General features: G+C 43.1%; 1 protein-coding gene across 1 annotated transcript in view; it reads left to right on the top strand.

The window, feature by feature from the left end:
• ADAM17 (ADAM metallopeptidase domain 17) overlaps positions 1 to 20,016 on the top strand; it is a 35,179-nt gene that overhangs the window by 9,348 nt on the left and 5,815 nt on the right. The window contains exons 2-15 of the mRNA XM_075707838.1: positions 3,030 to 3,162; positions 4,528 to 4,661; positions 5,612 to 5,700; positions 7,784 to 7,952; positions 8,762 to 8,892; positions 10,640 to 10,729; positions 11,812 to 11,925; positions 12,464 to 12,608; positions 13,138 to 13,226; positions 15,001 to 15,153; positions 16,018 to 16,217; positions 17,271 to 17,374; positions 18,059 to 18,193; positions 19,147 to 19,277. Coding sequence (XP_075563953.1) covers positions 3,030 to 3,162; positions 4,528 to 4,661; positions 5,612 to 5,700; positions 7,784 to 7,952; positions 8,762 to 8,892; positions 10,640 to 10,729; positions 11,812 to 11,925; positions 12,464 to 12,608; positions 13,138 to 13,226; positions 15,001 to 15,153; positions 16,018 to 16,217; positions 17,271 to 17,374; positions 18,059 to 18,193; positions 19,147 to 19,277 — 1,817 coding nt within the window. The remainder of the gene's footprint in view (positions 1 to 3,029; positions 3,163 to 4,527; positions 4,662 to 5,611; positions 5,701 to 7,783; positions 7,953 to 8,761; positions 8,893 to 10,639; positions 10,730 to 11,811; positions 11,926 to 12,463; positions 12,609 to 13,137; positions 13,227 to 15,000; positions 15,154 to 16,017; positions 16,218 to 17,270; positions 17,375 to 18,058; positions 18,194 to 19,146; positions 19,278 to 20,016) is intronic.

Below are 20,016 nucleotides of genomic sequence, written 5' to 3'. Positions count from 1 at the left end.
AAGATTATTAAACTTGAATAAAAAGTAGTCAAGTATCTGCTTGCTGTGGCTCCCATCCACAGACTGCTGTACAGTTGGACTCTGTACAGTTCTGTATTTTGTTTAAAATAATTACACTTCATCTTTCATTTTCAGTAAGCCATGACCATGGATTCATTTTCACAGTATGAAAATTTTACAGAAAAATTTTGGTTTGAGTGTGTTACCAATATATTTTTTCCACATCTGTCTGATACCTGAATTAGTTCACAGATTTATGTCTAGCAGCAGCATGTCTTAAGTCTTTACTTATGTTGCAAGTAAAATTAAAAGCAAACAACTTTAGGAAGGGCAAGAGGAAATACAAACAAGCGCATTCTTGTTTCAGGGTTACAGGAACTAGGAGTGTCCTGTGTTTCATTTGTTACTTTAACAGAATCATCTTAGTCCTCTCCACCAACTCTGTAGGTCTTGTTCTAACTACCCTTCCCATGTCTCTGTGAGGCATTTCCAGAAGGGTGTTTGTGTGTGTTAAGGTGGAGCAGGACTTCTGAAGTTCTCCTTGCCTACCAAATAAAAAAAAAACTAATTTCTTTAGCAGGCCTCTCGGTTCTCTTGCCATGAAACTGAGCCATTTTGTCTGGCCGTAGTGGCAGCTACGTCTTGCTCTTTGGCATGCCCTTTCCCTGGTTCCGGGCTGTACTTTGCAGGCAGAGGTGGGAAAGGGCAGAAGGAGTCGTGTTTTGCGGCTGGGATTGTGCCTCTCGGGTAGACCTTGTGCTTGGCAAGTCCCCATGTCAGTAAGTCCCTGAGCAACGCGGCAGTGGTACCACACCTCTCTTGCTTCATGGCCCACATACCACACTCTTGCTCTGTATCACGAACCAACGTTTGGTATCCCATATATTAACACGCACTTTAATTGAGGGGTCTGCTCTAGCTGAGCGTGTTGAAAGAATCTTAGGTTTAATTAAAAGAATTTAGGACTAGACAGCTTAATGAGGTTGTTTTCAGAATTGATTTTCCCTGACTGTCCCTACCCTCCTCCTAGGTGGTTCTGGATGAGGGCAGGTGCCAGACCATAAGCAATGAATTATAATGGGCTTTTTAAAGAAAAGGGACGTTTTGGGAGTTTTTAGGTATTTGCTTACTGTGTGGCTCTAGTGAGCCAGCTCTGCAGCGTGTGGCAAGCTAACGATGAAGGCGCTGCCTGACATGCAGCAACTGGGCACGTAAGGGGGGAAAAAGCCACAACACGAAGGAAGGTGGTGGCAACTTGCCTTTGCATATAACCCGAAACACATGGTAATCGATTGCAGGTGCTCTCAACCTGTGGGTTGTAAACAGAAATCAGGAAACGGCAACTGCACTGCCCTTCCTGTGTTGCTCAATGGCAGGGGAGGGGCAGGCGGGGAGGGAGAAGCCTGGGAGCTGCTGCTTGGTGGCTTCTGCTGCAGAAGGCAGCCGTGTCATCTATCCATCACTTTGCCAGTAGGTCTGGTGCAGGGCCAGGAGGGCTGTGAGGGTCATCTTTGTTTCTGCAGCTCCCTCGCTTCCAGTGTACACAAGCACATGTGTGCACATGCACTGGTGGTCAATTCTCCCCACCCGCCCCCTCACAAAAGAAACAGTGAGGTGCTTGCCTTAGCCCAAACGGTGTGCCTGTTCTTAAAGGCTTTCTTGGGCTTTAGAGGCACATATTTAGGGATAAATGACGGTACTGAGTGTCATAAAAATTATTTCAGGAGCTGTACCAATCTAGATTTCAAGTTGGCAATCTTGGCTTGTTGCACAAGAGCCAGTAAAACTCAGCTTACTAGTGGTGCTTCTTACTTAAAAGTCCAATAAAACGTGTGAGGTTACTTGCATAGGTGGTGTAAGCTAGTGATCAGGAGCTCTGAAGAAGCAGAAGGCCATCTTTGTTAATGAAAGCCCGTTTCAGTAGCTGTCATGTCTGGTTTAGGAGCACAACTGGAAACGGAGGGGGCAAAAGAGGAAATTTTTTTAATATAGAATGATTGGAAGAGCACTTCTGCTTCTTGCAAAACACAGCTGATTCCTCTTTTGGTGCAGTGAAAAGAGTGAACACCTCTGGCAGAGAAGGAAGACAGTGATGTGGGAATAAGGGCCCCTGTTTAAGCCTGAAAATAGCAAATGAATTGATTAGCGGTGATGGAAGTGAAAATGCTTGTCAGGTGCCTTGCCAGGTGGTGGGTGCTCTGGAGAGGAGGAATGCGGGTGGGTGCTCCTGGTGAAGGGATGCCTTACAAAGCAGCAGGAGGCTTCATCAGCAAGAGCCAGACACCACTGGCAGCTGGCATTGTGCCCTTGTTAGTGGTGGAAGCATCTGCAGAATATTGACCTGAATTTGTAATTTGCATGCTGCTCCCCATAGGGGTTTGGGCCCTTGGTCCCCCTCCTCTGAACAAGTTTTTGTGTTCTGAGTAGGGAAGTCAAAGGAGTTTTGTGTGGTCATAAGGTATTGGGAAACCAGGGTACCTGGAGGTGCCTCACATGAGGCGCCTTATTAGTTATTTTTGATTGATTATGCTATGCAGACATCTGTTTTCTGGCTGCTGCTGGACGGAAAGGTAATAAATGCAGTCCTGATCTGCAGTGAATTTGGTAGAAGTTTCCGAGGTTAAATTGTTTTCTTCCTCAGACTCTGATGGGGACCAGCAAGTGGGGAGGAGGGTGAGTCACTCCAGAGAAGTGGGGACGCTTTCCCCCATTTAGTTTCCAGGGGACAGCCAGTGAGGGCATTGGCTCTGCACAGCTGTGGCAGTAAAAATGATGAGTTGGTTGCTCAAAAATTGGTATAAGAAGTGAACTAAGTTCTTTGTTTGCCTCACTCAGATTGTGTCTTGTCTCGCACTGTGATTTCTACTTGCCTACACAAAATGCACCTTTACAGAAATGTACAGTAGTTATCCTAAAATTAGAGCAAACTGTGGTCTTGCTGTTGAAATGAGAGGCTCTGGTTTGCTGTTTTATGTGTCCATTTGTGAGACAGTCTTCTGGAACTGAAAGTTACCTTCTTGTTCTTCCAGACACAGTTGAGTCCATGCTTTCAGACTACGACATCCTTTCTCAGTCTAGCATCCAGCAACACTCACTGAGGAAGAGGGACCTCCAGCCCGAGACACATGTAGAGAGGCTCTTTAGTTTTTCAGCCCTGCAAAGGTAATTAAATCGTCAGCAATGAAATAGCATAATGTTTTCCTTCAGTTTGTGATCAATAATGCACAGTTCCAAACCCAGAAATAGTTATCTTAATAAGTTACATTGGATTACCCTGCTTGCTGAAGTGGCAGTGATTTAAGATTTCTTTTGCTTTGTTCTTAGCTTTAGTTTCATGTAGATTACTTCCCCTGATTGGGTTGGATCACACTTACACCTCATCTGGCAACTTTGTCATACTTCTTGACTGTCCTCTGGTTCTTGAAAATCTCTGCCTTCAGTCTGGGGACTGCATGTGGTGTCTTGCCCAAGAGATTTATTGTATTTTTTTCCATGGAGATTTAATCCTCTTCCTACTGAGTGTAAATTTCCCATTCAATAAAATGCTGCTTCTAATCATTTTTTTTTAATAAGATGGAAAATAGAAGCACAAGTGAAAGGGGAAGGAGAGATAGAAGAGAGCAGGTATGAAGGTTGTTCGCATTTTATTCTGAGTGTCAGAAAAATGCCTTCCAGGTATTTGAGTGCTGAAATTGTGAATCTGAAATGGGGGAGCAGGGTGAGAATAATGCTTTGTATTAACAAGAGTAGGTTGATTTTGTTCATCTGACATCTTTGTCTGCTGTGTTCTCATGTGCCTTCCCCTTCTGTCATCTGCAAGTACAACTGTCATGCAAGTTGTTGTGCATATTTTTTGAATCTCTAAATGTTTGGAGGGGATAGTTTTTAAGTAGCAAGTATAAAAGGTTAATGGGATCAAATGTCTGTCCCTGTTTTGCACTGCCTCTTGCATCCTGACTTTGTGGTGAGGTTGCAATACTGCCAGTGATAATTACAGAATAATTGCAGAGGGGCATACCAAAAATCTTTGACCCAAAGGCCACATAAACCAAGAGCCCATGAGGCTTCTTCCAGAGAAGGTTCTCTGCTTACTTGTTGGGATAGCCTATAGTTTTTGTGACAATATATCACAAAAGTCTATAGAGTTCAGATTTCTGTTTATGGTCTTCTGACTGTATTGTTTCAGAAAATAAGAACTTTAAGATAATTTAATTTAAAACAGACAAACAAATTCCTTGGTCTGATTTTTCTTTAAATAGTTACTGGTAACTGGTTTTGCTTCACTGCAAATGGAGAAGGTCCATCATGAGCAAACCATGACTGTTTTGGATTTTGGGGGTTGTTTTTAATTTTTTTTAATTAATCATCTTTGACTCTTTAAAAATATTTACACTTATGAATTACACAGTATATGTTTTTGTAGCCTGCTTTCTAACTTCTTTCAGACCCTCAGTAAAATGGAGACTGGATGTATCTGTTTATGTGTATACTTTGCTTAAAAATAAATGGAAGTAAATTCTTTTACAGGCACTTTAAATTATACTTAACTGCAACTGCTGAACACTTTTCAGAAAAATTTCAAGCATTAATTGTGGATGGTGAAGGCAAGGAAAAGGAGTATCGTGTTCAATGGCAAGACTTTTTCACCGGACATGTCGTTGGTTAGTATGGACTAGACTGTGTGTCAGTGCTGAGAAAGCACAGCTTTGCACGAGTTTCTTGGCCAAAGTAAACGGTGTATTGCACGCATTTTCATCAGATATGGTTAGGATGAACAAGTAAACTTAATTCTCATACCCCTCGGGTTTTCTGGTTTTGTTTTTGTGGCGGGTTTGGGTTTTTTTTTTTAGGTTTGGTGGGTGGTGGGGTTTTTTGAGCTATTGCACCAAGGTTCTAAGATAGGACTCTTCTGTTTAGTTTGGCAGAACACAAAGGTGTAATGTAGTAAAGCAGCAGCTTGTCTTTTTTTCTTCTTTTTTCTTTTTTTTCTTAAAACTATGATGGTGGCTTTAATTCCAGCTGGAATGTAGGACTTGAAAGTTCCTTGTCCCAGAACACAAAGCCCAGGTAGTTAGTGGTGATGCAGTGTTGCCCACATTCTTATATTAAAAGACTTCAGGATGGTTCTTTGCACACTACTTTTCTGTAAAGAAAGGGTGTCTTGCTCCACTTTAGTCCAACACTAATGCTTCCGCTAAGTTGTTTTGATTTTTATGTTGCCTTTGTGATGTGGCGAAAGTCTTTTCGACTGGAATGCAGGCTGACGCCATGAAACTGCTGTCTGATAGTAGTAAGATGGATGCTGCTTTTTTTGGCAGAAATATTCTGTGTCCCATTACTAATCCCCACAGCCATCTCGACACCTTCTGCAAATTTATCAATTAAATCTGAGTCTTGATGACTATGACTATTGAGAAGTTAAGGTTGGGGGGGGAGTGCCGGTTCATTTCTTTTTTTCTTTAAAGTGGACAGTATAGTGTTTTTCAGGGAATGAGGAAGGTAATTTGGATTGGAGGTTAAAAATGATTTAAAAAAAAAAAAAACAGTGTCTGTGCAGGAGTGCATGCGAATAGAGCTGAACTAATTTCATTTTTCCTTGCTTATATTAAAGGAGAGCATAATTCCAAGGTTGTGGCACATATTGGGGATGAAGACTTTACAGTAAGAATCAATACTGATGGTGAAGAATACAATATAGAGGTATGCTTTACTGTTGAAAGCAGTATTCAAACAATCATCTCTCTTCCCTGTGGGTGTTTCTCTTTCTAGTTAGTCACATTGACACCACTGTAGCTCGAAATAGACTTGGTGGTGGTGTTTGTTTTGGTGTGAGTAGGGAGGAGGGAGAGAAATGTGAAACCAATTTGACTTTCGCAAGTGTTGAGTTTGATTAGTGAGTGACATTCTCTGACATTTGCATGTTTTAGATACATCAGGGAGAAGGTATGTTTTAAACAGAAAAGGGTTTTAGAAACAGAAATGGTATAATGTTAGTAACTAGTGGTGATCATGTCTTCTAGAATAACAAACTGCTGCCTTCTGAGCAGAGCTGCAGTCTGAGCTTTCTAAAATTTTGGCTTTGTTATGTCTTGGAATTTTTCCCATTCTTAGAGCTTTATTTGAAAATCTGGTATTTTTCTCTGCTCTCTTGTTTCTGTTTTCCACCGTTTTCATTGCTTGTGTTATTTTAAACTATTGGTTTAAAAAAATATTCAACAAATATATAATTAGAGACGATCCTAATGAGTTGTTCAGTGCAGTATATTCCCAAACACAAGCTGTATTAGAAAGGTTGAATAACAGTAATTATGGCTGAGCGTTATATGGATATTGTAATTGTCTTCAAACCCAAGGATATGTAGAATTATGGGTAAACCTGGGAAATCCAGTCATGTTAAAATATGAAAATGTGATTGGAATGCCCAAACAGCTCTGCCTGTGTTTTGCATTAAGAGCATATAGTAGCCATTTGATTGTGGTTTAAAGCATTTTTGTGTTTGTGGTCCAGAGTAGTGTAAGCACGTCTCAGTTCCCTGCATAGCCAGCCCCGTTGCTCCTCGCCAGCTGTGTCTGTACAGCTAAATAAAGGCAGGCAATGGCTTGGAGGCTCCAGCTTGCTCACACAGCCTACCTAGCTGTTAGCATCCTACGGTCAGCTTCAGCCCCTAAGCAGCCCTGGATGAGATGACGCCCATGTGCAGTCAGAGGTGGTGTGTGCCAGAGACCATTCCCAAAAGGCAACATGGACAAAGCCACTCCAACGTTGCCTTCCTTTGCTTTCATGGTCCTCCTGCACTGTTTGGAAAGGTTGCGGACCTTTGTATAAACCCATGGTGCCCTCTTACCTTGCCCTAGGATGCAAAACGTGTCCTCAGTTTTGCACTGTAGACATATGGCTGCAGGGCCAGCGCAGCCTTTGCATTTCAGGACCTTTTTGCTGTGAACTGAAAGCACAGTATACTAAATAATAGTTGTCTGAAGTTGAAAGACCACTGCCTAAAGGCCATAGGAGACCCAGACCCAAGTGCTTTGCTGCGTGGACGTGGGTGGTCTGTACTATTTGGCCTTGCCTGAAGAGCAGACTTTGGCCATGTTGTATTTGGTGGTGTTGCTGTAGCTGTTATGTACAGATAATAATAGGGATGTGTTGGTAAAAAAAAAAAGATTGTCGGTATGCATCTGCTGTGGGAATTAGGAAAACCGTGGGACTTCACGGTTTTCTTGTTTCCTTTGCTTTTGAAAAATTTTCATGCTTATAAGTGACTTGGGTAGCTATTGAACATTGAAGAGCGTGCCTTCTGCTGTGAAGACTTCATTCTGCTGTGCACTTAGATATTCTCTGTTTCCTGCCAGCTCCTGTGCTTCTGGTCAGTGCATTTGTTAGCATAGCCTAAGCCTCTCCTCCCTGGCTGTGCCAGTCTCCAGACAGAGCGGAGGAGCCTGAGATGCCTCCTCAGCTTGCTCTTGTTCTGGAGGGGAAGAAGAATTCTGTCTCTTCTACAGCCTTATCAGGTGGCTGCCGCTGCTCTGTTGAGATGATCTTAAGATTTTTGGATGCCTGTGTAGCATAAAAGAGTTGAATTCTGTTGGCTTTCTTGGGGACGTTGTTTTATCAGTGGACCTACTGCTGTGGGTGAAATTATTGTAGTCCAATGTATTTGTGTGTGTGTACACATAAAGCTGTAGAGATTTGATGGTACATAAATACAATCTTTTACTTACATAGACCTAGTCTTTGCTGTGTTCCTAACTAAATGCATTTCTGTTCTTCTTGTGCTGTCAGCCACTGTGGAGATTTGTAGATAATGTGCCAGGTGAAAGACTGCTGGTCTACAGATCTGAAGATATTAAAGATTTCTCACGATTGCAGTCCCCCAAAGTGTGTGGTTATTTAAAGCTGAATGAAGAAGAACTGTTGCCAAAAGGACTGGAAGACAGGAAGCAAAATGAAGGTGAGTGTCTGTACCTTAGGAGAGCAGCATCTTTGAAATGAATGCTTGAATTCTAGCTGTGCAGGCAAGTAAGATCTGAATCTGGGCAATAATCTGTGTCGCTACTTCTAGTTTAACTATTAAAGCAGCATTCCTCTTCATGCCTGCTCCCTATCCAAAAAAACCCCAGCAACTGATGAAAGGAAGAAACTGTCAATAGGGCATGTTTCTTCCTGGCTTGTTGAAAGGATGTTTGGCTCTACCAAAGTGTATGCTAAGGAGAGGAAGCTGTTTCATCAGGCCTAAGTAGTGTTTGTTGTGATAGCTGGCAGCAATGTTGTCAAACATTAAAACAACTTTATACTTCTGTGTACTGTGCAGCAGGACCTGTTTGGCCTTGGTGGGCAGTCTAAGAATCCGTCCTGAGCTATGATGGGTTTTTGAGAGCTTCGGGTCCCTCTGTCCTCAGCTGTGGCAGCAGAGATGGGGGTAATGGCTAGGAACAGGAGGAGGAGAGGTGTTAAGGCTGAGATGATGACCATAAAACCTCTGTAGGTAGATCTACGGAATAGCTCAATTTCATTACTGTACATTTCTTTCCTTACAACAAAGTTTAAGACCTGTTATGAAGACAAAATTTAAGAATAATCATTAAAAAAGGAAAAAAAAAAAAAACAACTCCAACCAAAAAAAACAACAAACCCAAACATCCCCCGCTCTCCCTAAAAACCCACCTGACCTCACATTCATGTCTTAAATAGGGGTAATAGACACAGCAGTGGCAGTTTTATTGAGTGTTTATTTAATTGTATTTAAAATGTTCACATTAGCAAGCATCCATAGGAAGAAAAGAACTGTTCCAGAGAACTCAAAAAAAACATGCAAGATGTTGGTAGTGGCAGATCATCGTTTTTTCAAATATATGGGCCGTGGGGAAGAGAGTACTACTATAAACTATTTGGTAAGTAAATATACTCTGTTACAATTTGCTGGAGTAAATGGAGGGGAAAAAATAGTGATTCAGTAGTTAAAACAACATACAGCTTATACTACTTTTGCACAACATATGTATTTACGTCATGACTGTGTGTGCTTTTTACCTGGAAAAGTGCTAAATCATGCTTTAAAAATATTTTCTAACGGTGATACTGTAGTTAAATAGTCTTCAAGTTTCATTTATAAACAAGTCCTTTCCCTTCATGTACTTCTTGTGGCTATGCTATTTTCTGCCTAAGAGATGTTCTTTTTCTGGTCAGAGCTTTAGAAGCTCCTGGATTTTGAATTCCACTGCAAATGATCCAAGCATCTTTAAAGTTCAAGCATGTTTAAAGCTCATGAGAGGCAAAAGCGACTTGTATAGGGTTTTTTTTTTCCAATTCTTCCAGGATTCTCTGTCCAGAACAATAAAATTGATGCAGGCGTGGTAAACAATTTGTTTGGTTGTATGTGGGTGTTGTGGGTTAACCCCAGCAGGCAGGTCAGCCCCACCCAGCTGCTTGCTCACTCCTCCCTGGTGGGATGGAGGAGAGAATTGGAAGAGTAAAGATGAGACAACTAGTGGGTTGAGATAAAACAGTTTAATAGGTAAAGCAAAAGCTGTGTGTACAAGCAAAGCAAAATAAGGAATTCATTCACTGCTTCCCATCAGCAGGCATGTGTTCAGCCATCCTCAGGAAAGCAGGGCTTCATCGTGCGTACTTGTTACCAAGTAGTCCAGCCAAAACTGGTACAATGGGGTTGTCTACCTGACAAGTTTTTGCGAAATAGAATGCCTGCCCACAACCCTTCAGCAGAAGTGGAGAGTGTGGGTTTGGGGACTCAAGACAAAACCAAAAGAAACCACTTTTGGAGGCCTGTTGTTAAGAGTCTCTTTCTGATCCTGAATCTTTGAAATGCTAATCACTCTGTTCCATCTTTGCTTGCTCTTTGACCTTTCTGTCCCCAGAAATGTTTACATTCCCCAGGTAACGGAGCCTCAATTCATGTATTTGCAGAGATGTTATTATCTCAGCATGTGACACATGACTCTTCCAGGCTAACCTACTGTTGTGTTTCCTGAGTAGATGTGTGCTGTAAACAACACAGTGATTGGAAAACTAAAGCATAAACTATTATGGAGTGGCTCTGAATGTCACTTTTCCTTCTGAGCAAGTTTAATGGTTTATATTTAGTAGAAGGTGGTTTTTAACAAGATGAGAACAGCATGAAAAGGGAGGTATTGATAGTGAGCACTGATGAGAGACTTTTTGGAACCTTGTACTTGAACCATAATGAAGAAAATAATAGGGTTTTGGCTGGGAGAGGGAAGCAGGCCTCAGGGGTCAGTTAAACTAGTTAAGCATCATGCTAAAACAAAGCAGTAAAAACAACTCCCTCCTGTGCTCTTCCTCTCAAAGAAACCTGGAAAACTACTATATGAACAAAGCGTTTATCGCCCTTCTACTACACAAATTAAAGTGATAAATGGGAAAGTTGGTACTGCTTTGTTATGATGGAAAATTTTCAGGGATATTTGATAATACTCTCTGGATCCAAGTGCTGTTGGTTTTGGGTCAGTGAGTATGTCTGTTATGTTATATGAGGTTCAATTTTAATTTGAAGTGAGTGTTTCTAGATAAGTATGGTGCAGCTTCTCTGAGTGTCTTGAACTTTATTTATGTATTTATGAAAGCTTGGAACTAAATGACTTGTTTTTCTTTTCCACATAGATTGAATTGATAGACAGAGTAGATGACATCTACCGAAATACTTCCTGGGACAATGGAGCCTTCAATGGGTACGGCATACAGATAGAGCAGGTATTCACTGAACTATGCAAATGGTTTCTAATTTAAAGGATAAGAACATGTTTTGGATATCAAGGTTTCTGATTATTTTGTCTGGATTAGAGCTAAAATAATAAAATCCTACATTATTAATTCCAGCCAGGTGCATGCTGAAATAGCACCTTGCCAGAGGTAGTGTTAAAGATTTGACACCGAATGCCCTTTTTCAGTTTCTCTCAGCTTTTGAGATGGGAGTTTTCAGGGAGAATCTTTCTATATTTAACCTCAATTCAAAGGTGCTTTTTTCCAGAATATGAGCACTTCTTGTTTCTGTCAGACACACTCTTATGCATGTATTTAGTGTTTGTGTCTGTGGCTAGTGCTTAGCTTACAAAGCATGAGTGGGCCCCAAACACAGATGAAAAAAACACGAATCCTGCCTGAAGAGCTTCAATAGCTCCCCTTAGACATCATGATAGTGTAGAGGCTGATACAGGGTGGACACACAGGATGTAGAGACTACAATTTATATGATGGCTCCTGAAAGTTAGCACACAGAAATCTGGAAAAGGGCATTAAAAAAAGAAGAGGAATCCTTCGGCTCGGAGTACAGCAAGAGCTGTGGTGTAAAACACAGGGCTCATGGTACAAGCTGGCTGCCCCTTTGCTGGGAAAAGGTCTGCAGGAACAAGGAAGGAGAGTTAATTGGGCAGGGAGGGGGAAAGAATGTGATGCAGTAATTCTAGGTTACTGTGAAAGTAGCAATCCTTTAAAATATGTTTTGGTTAGCTAGAACTCTGAAATGTTGTAACTAGATGTAAATCCTGGTTGTATTTGGGTGGTCTTTTTTGATAGAGTAACATGCAACGCAAAGCAGGATGTTAACAGTGAAAACTGTTGATGTTGCTCCATAAAATGGCTCATGTAGTTGCTTATGATGTAATTGGTGTATCTTAACTAGCAGAGGCTGAAAAGTTAACATTAGAAGCATGCTGAGTCTGAATTTTTCTTCTTGCAGATCTATTGAGACATGTAAGATTACACTGAAAGCTTTTCTGTAGCTGTTAAATTGATCAAAATTCCTCTACATTGTTGTTGCCCTTTTTGAAATGTAGATTATCATCCACAATGAGCCAAATCCTGTAAAACCTGGAGAAAAGCATTACAATATGGCAAAAAGTTACCCAGATGATAAGAAAGATGCCTGGGATGTGAAAATGCTGCTAGAGGTAGGTTGTAACCCTTGAAAAGTTGTGCCTCTTACAGAGAATTACTCATTCATACAGCTGCTCTGTAATAACAGATGAAACTCCTCTACTTCCTTCACATGACGCATAGATGTTACGCAAAGTCGAACTAGCTCATGTGCCCTGTAGCCTGTGGTAGAGGGCTCCATTGCATAATTATAGAGCACACACCAGTTCAAATTATTAATATGTGGCCTGAGTCAGAAAGGCAGTCCTGATATGTCTGGCCCTGAGACTGGCTGCCTTGTGACCTTCATCACATTATTGCACTTGGTTTTCCCCTCTCTGTGAAAAGGGGAATCAAATAGTCAGGTTATGTAAATGAATGTGTACGATGTAGTTGGGTATTCATTTAATTTTCTGTAGCTCTGTAGGACAGATAACGGCTGCTTTTTTCTGCCGTAACCAGCTCTAGAAGGTGCCTGTCTGGCTCATTAGATAAATGTTCTAATCTGTAGATTTCTAATATGCACCATAAAGTGTCTTACAAAGATTTGACTTTTTTATTTTTTCTTTAAAGCAATTTAGCTTTGATATTGCTGAGAAAGCAGCTCACGTGTGCCTTGCTCATCTCTTCACGTATCAAGATTTTGATATGGGAACCCTTGGATTGGCTTATGTTGGCTCTCCCAGACCTAACAGCCACGGTGGCATTTGTCCTAAAGGCAAGGCTTCCTTTTCTTCTCTCTCAGTTGTGGGTTGAAAGCTAGTTTTTGGTATTTGTGTTTAATCCTCTTCTCCAACTTTCACAAAGCGTGAAGTGTTATGCTACCACTCTAGTGGTTGGGTTTCGGATAGACTAGATGGCTGTTTTCTTGGCTGGAGCTGGAAAAAGAAGGGAGGGAAGGATAAAAGTCACTAAGCTATCTGATGTGAGCAAGCTGGCTAGACCAAGCCCTAGACTAAGGGCTGCTTTGTGTGGGTGCATCTTGCAGCGGTTCTGGAATGGCAGATACTGTTGTCTTGGAAATGTCTTATATTTTCTCCTTTACTGCAACACATGAGCTGTTTCTGCTGTGCTTGAAAGATTCCCCATGCCAAAAACTGGCAAGAGGCAAGGTCTCAGCGGTGAGCCTGTGAGAACAATAAAGCTGTTCATATCCCCAAACAAGTATCCCTCTCTCTCCCAAAAACCCCTGAAATCCAAGAAAAATATTTGGCAATTTTGATATGTTTCTTTCTCACTTCCTATAGCTTATTATAGTCAAACTGCAAAGAAGGACATCTATCTGAACAGTGGCTTAACCAGCACCAAGAACTATGGGAAGACCATCCTCACAAAGGTAGGAGAGTATTCTCCTCTGCAGAGCGTGAACTCAAACAAGCCCTCAACAGAACAAGCAAATATTATACAAGTAGACTTACAATAAGAATATCATTAGTCTGCTGACTCAAATAAGAAAAAGATGATGTTTTTGCTATTACGTATATGTACAACATGCAGATGGACAATTGTATATGCTTGGTCTGTTCCCTTTGCAAGGTAAAGCAGTGAAAGTGGTGCAGGCAAAGCAGGCGGTTTAGCTTGGCCCTTTTAATGAAATTTCTCTACCTGATTTTTGTGTGTGTGTGTGTGTCCTGAGTAAGTAGAGCAGAGAATGGTGTAATAGGCAGGGTCTGTTAGTGCTAATACTAAGCCAAATGTAAATCGATGGTGTCTGGATTTTTTTTTTTTCATAGTTGATGAGATAGTAAATACATAAAGGCCTGAATATGAGCTTTGTCTCGGTTGTAAAGATACCAGAGCAGTGCCTGTATTTGCATTTACCAAGTCTTTGCAGTTGGGCATATTTCTCTTTTGCTGACTTCTGCTGACTTCTCAGCTGTGCTTTTCTGTAGCCTGATTATAAATGGAATTCATAATTGATGTGTGGGCTAAATCTTGGCACAGAAGCTGTCAAGAAGCTAGGGAAAAAAGACAGTGAGGCTTTGTGTGAGAGGGATGTTGACAAAGAGCTCTAGCCGTTGCCATGCTATTTGCATTTGTTGTTCAATCTCCAAGCTGGAGTTTTGCCTTGGATTACAAAGGAAATTGAGTTTGCTGTCCTTCCCAGTGGCAGTCACAAAGCTTGGGATGAGGCAGAGGGACCATTATGGATTGGTTTCACAGGAAGGGTGTCGCATGGTGTCCACTTGGGTTTTGAAAGGCAAAAAAAAAAAATCTGCTTCAAACCCTTCCCCAAATTAAACATGATGAAGCACAGGAGTGATCTCTGGGCAGCTCTCCTGTCTCTGGCTCTCGCATTAGCTATGCCCACACTGGGTACTGGTGCTGCTCGTTGCAGTGCTTGGTCCTTCCTGTGCCTGCACAGCAGCTGAAATGAGGGTTAGCTCATCAAACTTGCTTCTCTCTCTTGTGAACTGCTCGGTCTCCTTGTGGTTGGCTGTTATTTCTGTGCTAGTTTTATTTGTGGTTGTCACCTTGTGAGCCTCTCACCATCTGCTGGTCAAGGCGCTGCAGGGAGGCGCCCAGCGAGGCAGAGCCGGTTTGGGATCCTCAGCAGAGGGAGTCCTGTCTTGCATAAATGATGTTGGAAATCCATCCCTGTTGGGCCACATTTGTAGGTGGCTTTCCTAGTAATCGTGCAATAGAAGAGTTTATTCAGCACTCCTAATGTCATCATCCATTTAGAAGAAATAATTCTAATGGCAAGATACGTTAAACAAGAGATTGACTAATCGTAGTAGCTGGTGTTTGTTTGAATTGGTTTTTGTTTCAACTTTTTATGCCTTCCAGCTATTAAAAAGCCAATTTTGATATTTTAAGTATCTGCATTGCATTGAAAACAAGATTGAATCTGTATTCTAGGACAGCATTTTGCCTTCAACAGTGGTTTAGTATTCAAACCTAGTCCTGGAACTTGCCTTTGGAAACACACCATAATTTTACTTGCCTTTAGTTGCCCACTTCTAATAAAAAAAAAAGTTCACGGGGAAATCACTTTCCATCTCAGTGTATCTTAGAATTGTTGGTGGCCTGGAAGTAGCTGGGATCTTCTGTCCTGTCCTGCTCAGACTAACTTTTTTCAGCATTGCTTTTTTTAATGTTCAAAAAAGGAGGCTGACCTGGTTACGACGCATGAACTCGGACATAACTTTGGAGCAGAGCATGATCCTGATAGTCTGCCAGAATGTGCCCCCACTGAAGACCAGGGAGGGAAATATGTTATGTATCCCATTGCTGTCAGTGGAGATCATGAAAACAATAAGGTATAGTTGCATAGTTTTGCTTCCATGTACAAGTTTCTGCTATGGTCAATGACCCTTTGTGTGGAAAGTCTATTTAGTTAATGATTCCTGTAGCTTGAAACCATCAGGAATGTAATGCATTAGCTGTAAGAAGAAAACATACTTGCATGCCATTGGGTTCTCTGTGAGATAAGCTCATCTTTGGATTCTGAGTTTCACTGGAGTTCGTAGCGTGTCCAGGTGCTTTTTTAATTAGTTGTTTGTAATTACCTGTGGCTGCATGCTCCTAAAAGCAAGTCATCAGCAAGAGTCAAATACAGGACCCTCAGTACCAAATAGCGTTTGGGTGGTCCATAGCTATTGTTGTTGGAGAGGGACTGCCAGACGCCGCAGCCATGGTGCTCGCCAGTCTCAGAAGCTTGCACTGGCAGTGTGGACTTGGCATTGTGCCTGTTCTGCAGATGAGAAACCAAGATTATCGAGGGAATGATTAGTCTGGAGTCTAGTCTGACTTCTTGTGGTTCATGTCTAGCCCTGCTGCTGAGAGGCAGCGCAGTCTGTCCGCATTGCTACAACTTTGCAGCCCTTCCTGGGGATGGTTGTGAGTGGTCCTGAAGCTGTGGGAGAGCTGGAGTTGGCTCCGTGACCCTGAGTCAGACTGCGTATGGGTATCTCTGCATTGTAACGTAGCAATGTCCTTTATGGACCCAAGCATTAATTTCCCATCTTAAAATTGTTCCAAGGTATCACACTGGCAGTATAGAGACACTGTTTTCTGAGACACCAGAATTTGGAGGCATAAGGAAGCTGAGGCTGTGTTAGGTGCCACTTACTGACAGAAAGGTACGCTCCTCAGTGCTGCTCTTTCCCGTCATGACTCTCTAGATGTTCTCAAGCTGCAGCAAAAAATCCATCCATAGGACCATAGAGATCAAGGCCCAGGAGTGCTTCAAAGAGCGCAACAACAAAGTGTGTGGGAACTCCAGGGTGGATGAAGGGGAGGAATGCGATCCTGGCCTCTTGTACCAACAGGCTGATCCCTGCTGCTCTGCAGAGTGTAAACTGAAAGATGGTGCCAAATGCAGGTAAGGAGAAATAAGCTGCAGCTTCTCTGACACAGGAGAGAACGATGGGCTGGGCTGAAAGCTCCTAAAGCCACCTGCAGTGTCACAGACCCGTTTCCTGGCTTTAAGGCTAAACATGTGAGCTGAAGACAATAAAGGATTCCAGGAAAGGCTGCTGTGTGCATGCGCTGTTTGTATACATTAATTTTTACAGCATGCTGTTACTTATTCTGAGAAGTGCCACGAGCTACAGACGTTGTTGTTGTTGTTATGCAAACTTAGGCATTCAAAAAATTAATATTAAAAATTCCTGTGCAAACTTCATGTGCAAATACAATTTTTGCTTGAATTGCAAGGCAGCTTTAAACTGGGATCGCATACTGGTATTTTCAAATATGCTTGAAATATGTTTGAGCTGCAAAATGTGTTTGAGCAGACAATACAGGGACTGCACTAAAGGAGTCCTCTTTCTGTTCTTCTTGCTCTTTGGGGCGTTCGTGGCCCTATTGCAATGCAGTGTCCGGTCTGTTTTTTCAGAGTTCAGCTCTGCGCCGTGTAGCAGTAGAGAGCTCGTGCAACTCCTGTTGTTTAGCAAGAAATTCCCTCAACTTCAATGACCGTGTTTGTACTAAGGGCCTTCTTGCGTTAGATGCAGAACACAGGGAATAAAGGGAGCGCAGAATAAGGAGTAGTAAACCTTCAGGACAAATGGGGAAAAATGCGCGGGGAGGAAAACAGTGGAAGGTCTTGTCCAAAGTTGCACAGCAAGTAATAAGAGGATCCAGGTGCCTTGAATAAATATAAGGACCCCTGTGTTGTCTTTCAATATGTTGTACTTTCTACGTGCTTTTACCTTTGGTAAATGAAGAGTGAGTGGCTGTGTAGAAAGGTGGTTGTGGGGGGGGATAGAGAGGGCAAGGGTTGTGAACCAGTGAGTCAATCTCCAAGAAGTAGCTTCCTGCCCCCTAGACATCGTTTTTTCCCTGGCTTTGTCATGCTTGTACTTATTTTTTTTTTTAAAAAAAAAAAAAAAATTGCTTAATACTTCTTCCTTTCATTTTGATCTTTCCACAGTGACCGGAACAGCCCCTGCTGTAAAGGCTGCCAGTTTGAAAGCGCACAGAAGAAATGCCAAGAAGCAATAAATGCCACTTGTAAAGGAGAGTCTTTTTGCACTGGTAGGACATGTTTCTGTCCCCTTTATGTCAACCAGCCAAGCGCTCCAGGCTCAGGTTCCTGTTTGATCCACTTTCAAACTAGTGCCCTTTATTCATCCAGTACATGTAATTTTAGAGACCAGTTAAGCATCACGAAATTACCCTATAATGAGTTTCATTGTAGTTCTGGAGTCACTTGGTGATTTGCTGCCCAGGAGAACATGAAAATGTTGATTTTCTTGGTGGTTTTTCTTTTTTTCCTTTCTTCTTTCCTTAAAAAAAGAAAAAGCAAAATAGGGTATGTCACTGGGAGCGGACAAGAATGGCTGAATGTTGCCATAGAAAGGGTGGAATTACTGCAACTCTGCTTCACTTCCCCACTTGTTTACTTCCTCCTCGTAATCTTTCCTGGAGGCAAGGAGTCAAGTCAGAGCTCCTGCTTTGCTGATGGCACCTCCAGGGTCTGCTACCTACTCCTTGGTCGCTGGAGTGCCACAATGCCTGAGTTGTTGAAAGCCTCCAAAGCTGCTGCTGCCTTTCAGAGGAGCTGGTAGGCAGCCTGCAGGTCAAGGTCAAAAACAAGCTATTGGGGTCGCCCTGGGATGAGTCTGGATTTCCTTTATTGTCCTTTTTTCTTCTGCACACTTAGGTGCTCTGCCCTTTACTCTAACACAGTCCTCCCACCCTGTCGACCTCCATCTGTAGGGAACAGCAGCGAGTGCCCCCCTCCAGGGAACGCTCCAGATGACACGGTCTGTGTGGACATGGGGAAGTGCAAGGACGGGGAGTGCGTCCCTTTCTGTGAGAGGGAGAAGAATCTGCGCTCGTGCGCGTGCAACGGTGGGTGACATGCGTGCTTCAGCTCTGCTCCTCAGAGAGTGCTGGCTTCGCTGTGGGTTTGCCTGTTGGAGGGCTGAGTTTATGGCTTCTGTAGAAGTTTAAACTATTGGTTTTTCAGGGCTAGTGTTTTCTGTTTGGAAAACGAATGTAAATGTCCTCTTGTCCTCTGGTGGTCTGTGTTTGAAGACATTAAGATGAGACTTACGGTCTGGCACCCCAGTTAAAGGAGAGGGCACTCTCCCACCTTCCACCTCCTCTGCCACAGGTGTATGGGAGGGGAAGTCTGGCTGTTCTCTGATTGTAAAGAGATACCAACCAACCTCTGGACCAGGTATCTGGCAGAGGAGTAGCAGCCTCCAACAAGTGGTTAAAGAAACATTTCAAAGAGGTTGAAGTGCCACGAGGACATAGGATCCCTGAGTCCAGTCCCTGCTCCTGCAAACCTGCCTGTCATATACTTCTGTCAGTAAGCTTTACTGTTCACTTGCTTGCCATCTCAGCTCTTAAATCCAGTAAAGCAGCTGGGAGTAGGAGGAGAACTTCACAGGGGCAGTGTGGGGAAGTGCTGCGAGCCCCCCCATTTGAGGTGGAGGGCATAGCCAAAGAGAAGAGTGCCTAGAGGACCCCAAGTCCAAGAAATACTTAAATCTGTGTCTTGGACACGTTTGGAAGTTCTTCACCTGCCTGTTGATTCCTGTGGTGTTGGAGTATCAGGTTGGAGGGCTTGGTCCCACTGTGTCCCCTAACATGTTGCACAGGGCATCTGGTTGAGTTTCAGGCTTGGTCATCAGAGCAACCAAAACTGGGCAACTCACACGGTCCTGCCTTCCCCATGGGGAAGCTGGGCAGGAACGCGGTCAGCCAGGGGACACGTGGGGTTATGCATCTGCATGGTTATGAGTTGCAGGTGGCTCTTGGCACTGCCAAGGAATGAGTTTGTCGCTTTATTACAGAAACAGATAATTCCTGCAAGGTGTGCTGCCGGGACGAGCAGGATAGGTGCATACCCTATGTCGATGCTAACGACCAGTTCTTGTTCCTGCGCAAGGGGAAGCCTTGCACTGTGGGCTTCTGCGATACAAATGTAAGTGTTCCCAGGTGTCGGTGCACTGCACGCTCTGCTTCTGTGCCTGTGTGTTTTGAGTCCTCTGTGATGAGGACTGTACTGGTAAAGAGAAGCCAAAGCTTGATTTGCTGCTGAGCAGGGTGATACGGTGTAAAATACCTCTCCACAGGGTAAATACTAAAGGGTGTCTGAGGCTGTAGATGGAAGTTAGTTCTGCAGAGACCTGTGCAAGGTGGAGCTGTTACCTTCTGCCGGTGCTTGTTGCCCCTTTTGCTGCTCCCCACAGCTCAGCCAGCCGGCGGTTTGTGTGAAGGAGGAGGATGAGCGCTGCCGTAAGCTCAGCTAGGTTTGCAGTGCTTGCTATTTCAGCTGTTCACGGCAGCCCAATTAATTTTGACTAAAATAATACAGGTCGGGAAGCAATCGCATGAAAATCTAACTGACAGTATCTGGAGGGGACAGTGAGCCTGTGGCGGGGAGACTGGCGGGCTGCTGGCACCCAGTGAGCATTTTCGTGGTACAGCTGCACAGACAGCACGTCACCTGCAGACCCCGACAGTCAAAGCTAAACCGGGTGTTGGCAGAATTGAATTTGGGAGGTCATGCTCCAGCCCTTCCACTGACAGAACTGAAAGACTGATGATGTGCTGTGTTAAACCAGCACAGCCAGATCTGGGAGTCTGTCTGTCTGTAACCTTGGGCTCCTGAGAGCTGCAGCGTTCTCGGTGGGTAATGGGAACTGAGGCTTCCGGTGCTT

This window comes from Pelecanus crispus, chromosome 3, assembly GCF_030463565.1.
Source record: "Pelecanus crispus isolate bPelCri1 chromosome 3, bPelCri1.pri, whole genome shotgun sequence".
In the NCBI taxonomy this organism is placed as follows: Eukaryota; Metazoa; Chordata; class Aves; order Pelecaniformes; family Pelecanidae; genus Pelecanus; species Pelecanus crispus.
This window is presented reverse-complemented; position numbering and strand designations above follow the sequence as displayed.